Source organism: Cyprinodon variegatus, unplaced genomic scaffold, assembly GCF_000732505.1.
Source record: "Cyprinodon variegatus isolate N-32 unplaced genomic scaffold, C_variegatus-1.0 Scaffold158, whole genome shotgun sequence".
Classification (NCBI taxonomy): domain Eukaryota; kingdom Metazoa; phylum Chordata; class Actinopteri; order Cyprinodontiformes; family Cyprinodontidae; genus Cyprinodon; species Cyprinodon variegatus.
The window spans coordinates 967,693-969,340 of record NW_015150611.1 but is presented as its reverse complement, the minus strand read 5'-3'; the positions used below and the strand labels follow the sequence as shown (position 1 = coordinate 969,340).

The following is a 1,648-nucleotide window of genomic DNA, read 5'->3' as shown; positions in this document are numbered from 1 at the left end:
TATTTTATTTCCATCCATTTCAAGGACAGAAATCCCCCCAAAAACAGTTTGAAACCATAATATTAAAACATTTATTGTATAGAAAAACCATGTAAGGCACCTTTTGATAAAGACATTTCCCAAATAAAAAGGTTATAGAAATTAATATTTGGTTTGGGTTTCTCAGTTTAGCTGCTTCATTTTCATTTTTCTTTTTATCAGAAGTAATTTATGCTGTAATCTTTGGTGTGGCGTCATGCCAGCAATTATGATCATTTTTCTTTTCTTAAAAGCCAAGGAGACAGTGACGATAATGATGATCATCATCATCAAGATCCGATACAAGATGAGGATGTATTGAATACTGCAGAGATTAGTGAGAAATCTGACCTGGATCAAAAGGAAGTGGATAAAGAAGACCAACAAGATGATCCAGGACTGAAGAAAGATGAGCTGGATGAAGAACTGCAGCAGAGAGAAGAGGGTGGATTCTCCAGATACATGGAGTGCATCTCACTGGATAGGCAAGAGAGCAAAGAAGAAAAAAGTCTTAACCTCACAGAGACTCCCAGACCTCTGACTCAGGAAACAAGGAACCTCACTGCCAGCGAGCTGCTGCTCAACAAGTCAGTAGAAATTAGAATTATTTAAAAGCAAACCGTCTGTTTTAACATATCACAATGTTTTTTTCTCTTGCTTCTCTTTCTCACTGTCCTACAGCATGTTTGAAAACGATGAGATCAAAGAGTCTGATAAGTTTTTTAAGACAATACCGAGGCCAGTCAAGCTGCTTTTTGCCCTCTATAACACCATGGTGTCCAAGTCAGAGATGCTGTGCTACTTTGTCATCATTCTCAACCACATTGTGTCCGCTTCATTTCTCTCCCTCATCTTGCCGATTCTGATATTCCTCTGGGCCATGCTGTCTGTGCCACGGCCCACCAAACGCTTCTGGATGACGGCTATTATCTACACAGAGGTAGGTCATTATAGCCGCTGCAAGCATTTTTTTTGTCTCCTGAAAAACCTTTTTTTCTTTGTCTTCTTCAATTAAAGGAACTAATAAATATGGTATTTCATGATGGTTTGGAAATGGGGCTGATGCCTTCAGCTCATGCTTTAATCAGGATTTGGTGTGATCTATGTATCAATGCAAATGAGAATCTGAAAGGTTTGGCCTGCATTTTTTCGACCCCTCTGAGTCGATACTTTCTTGCTGCAAATAAATCTACAAGACCGGATGTTAAACAGGCTGCTACCTGTCTAACACTAAGTAGGTTTACACATAGGCATTATATATGTAGAAGCCTCGTTGGACGAGGTCTGCCTATGCTGAGGAGGGGTCAGAGCGTCCGCCATATTGAATGTGGCAAATCTGCTGTTAGACCCAGACACCTAAACAGTATCAGAGGGAAATAATTCTCAGAATATAATTTATATTTGTAATATTTTAATTTCTGTAGTATTACAGTGTTTTTTTTTTCATATCCCATTGGCCTTATTCTCCTGATTCTGTACTCTATAATTAATAGAAGATCCTATTACTCCAGGACTTAAATAGTTCTGCAAACTGTGACTAATCTGGAAATGTTCCTCTTAATTCTCATAATATGACGTTTTTCTCACAATATTACTACTTTTGTCTTTTTTTTTTTTTTACCTTATTGTC

At 37.9% G+C, this 1,648-nt stretch overlaps 1 protein-coding gene across 1 annotated transcript in view; it reads left to right on the top strand.

Annotated features, from left to right (window-relative positions):
- LOC107086635 (piezo-type mechanosensitive ion channel component 2-like) overlaps positions 1–1,648 on the top strand; it is a 43,662-nt gene that overhangs the window by 33,682 nt on the left and 8,332 nt on the right. Inside the window, exons 41-42 of the mRNA XM_015377725.1 lie at positions 273–605; positions 700–958. Coding sequence (XP_015233211.1) covers positions 273–605; positions 700–958 — 592 coding nt within the window. The remainder of the gene's footprint in view (positions 1–272; positions 606–699; positions 959–1,648) is intronic.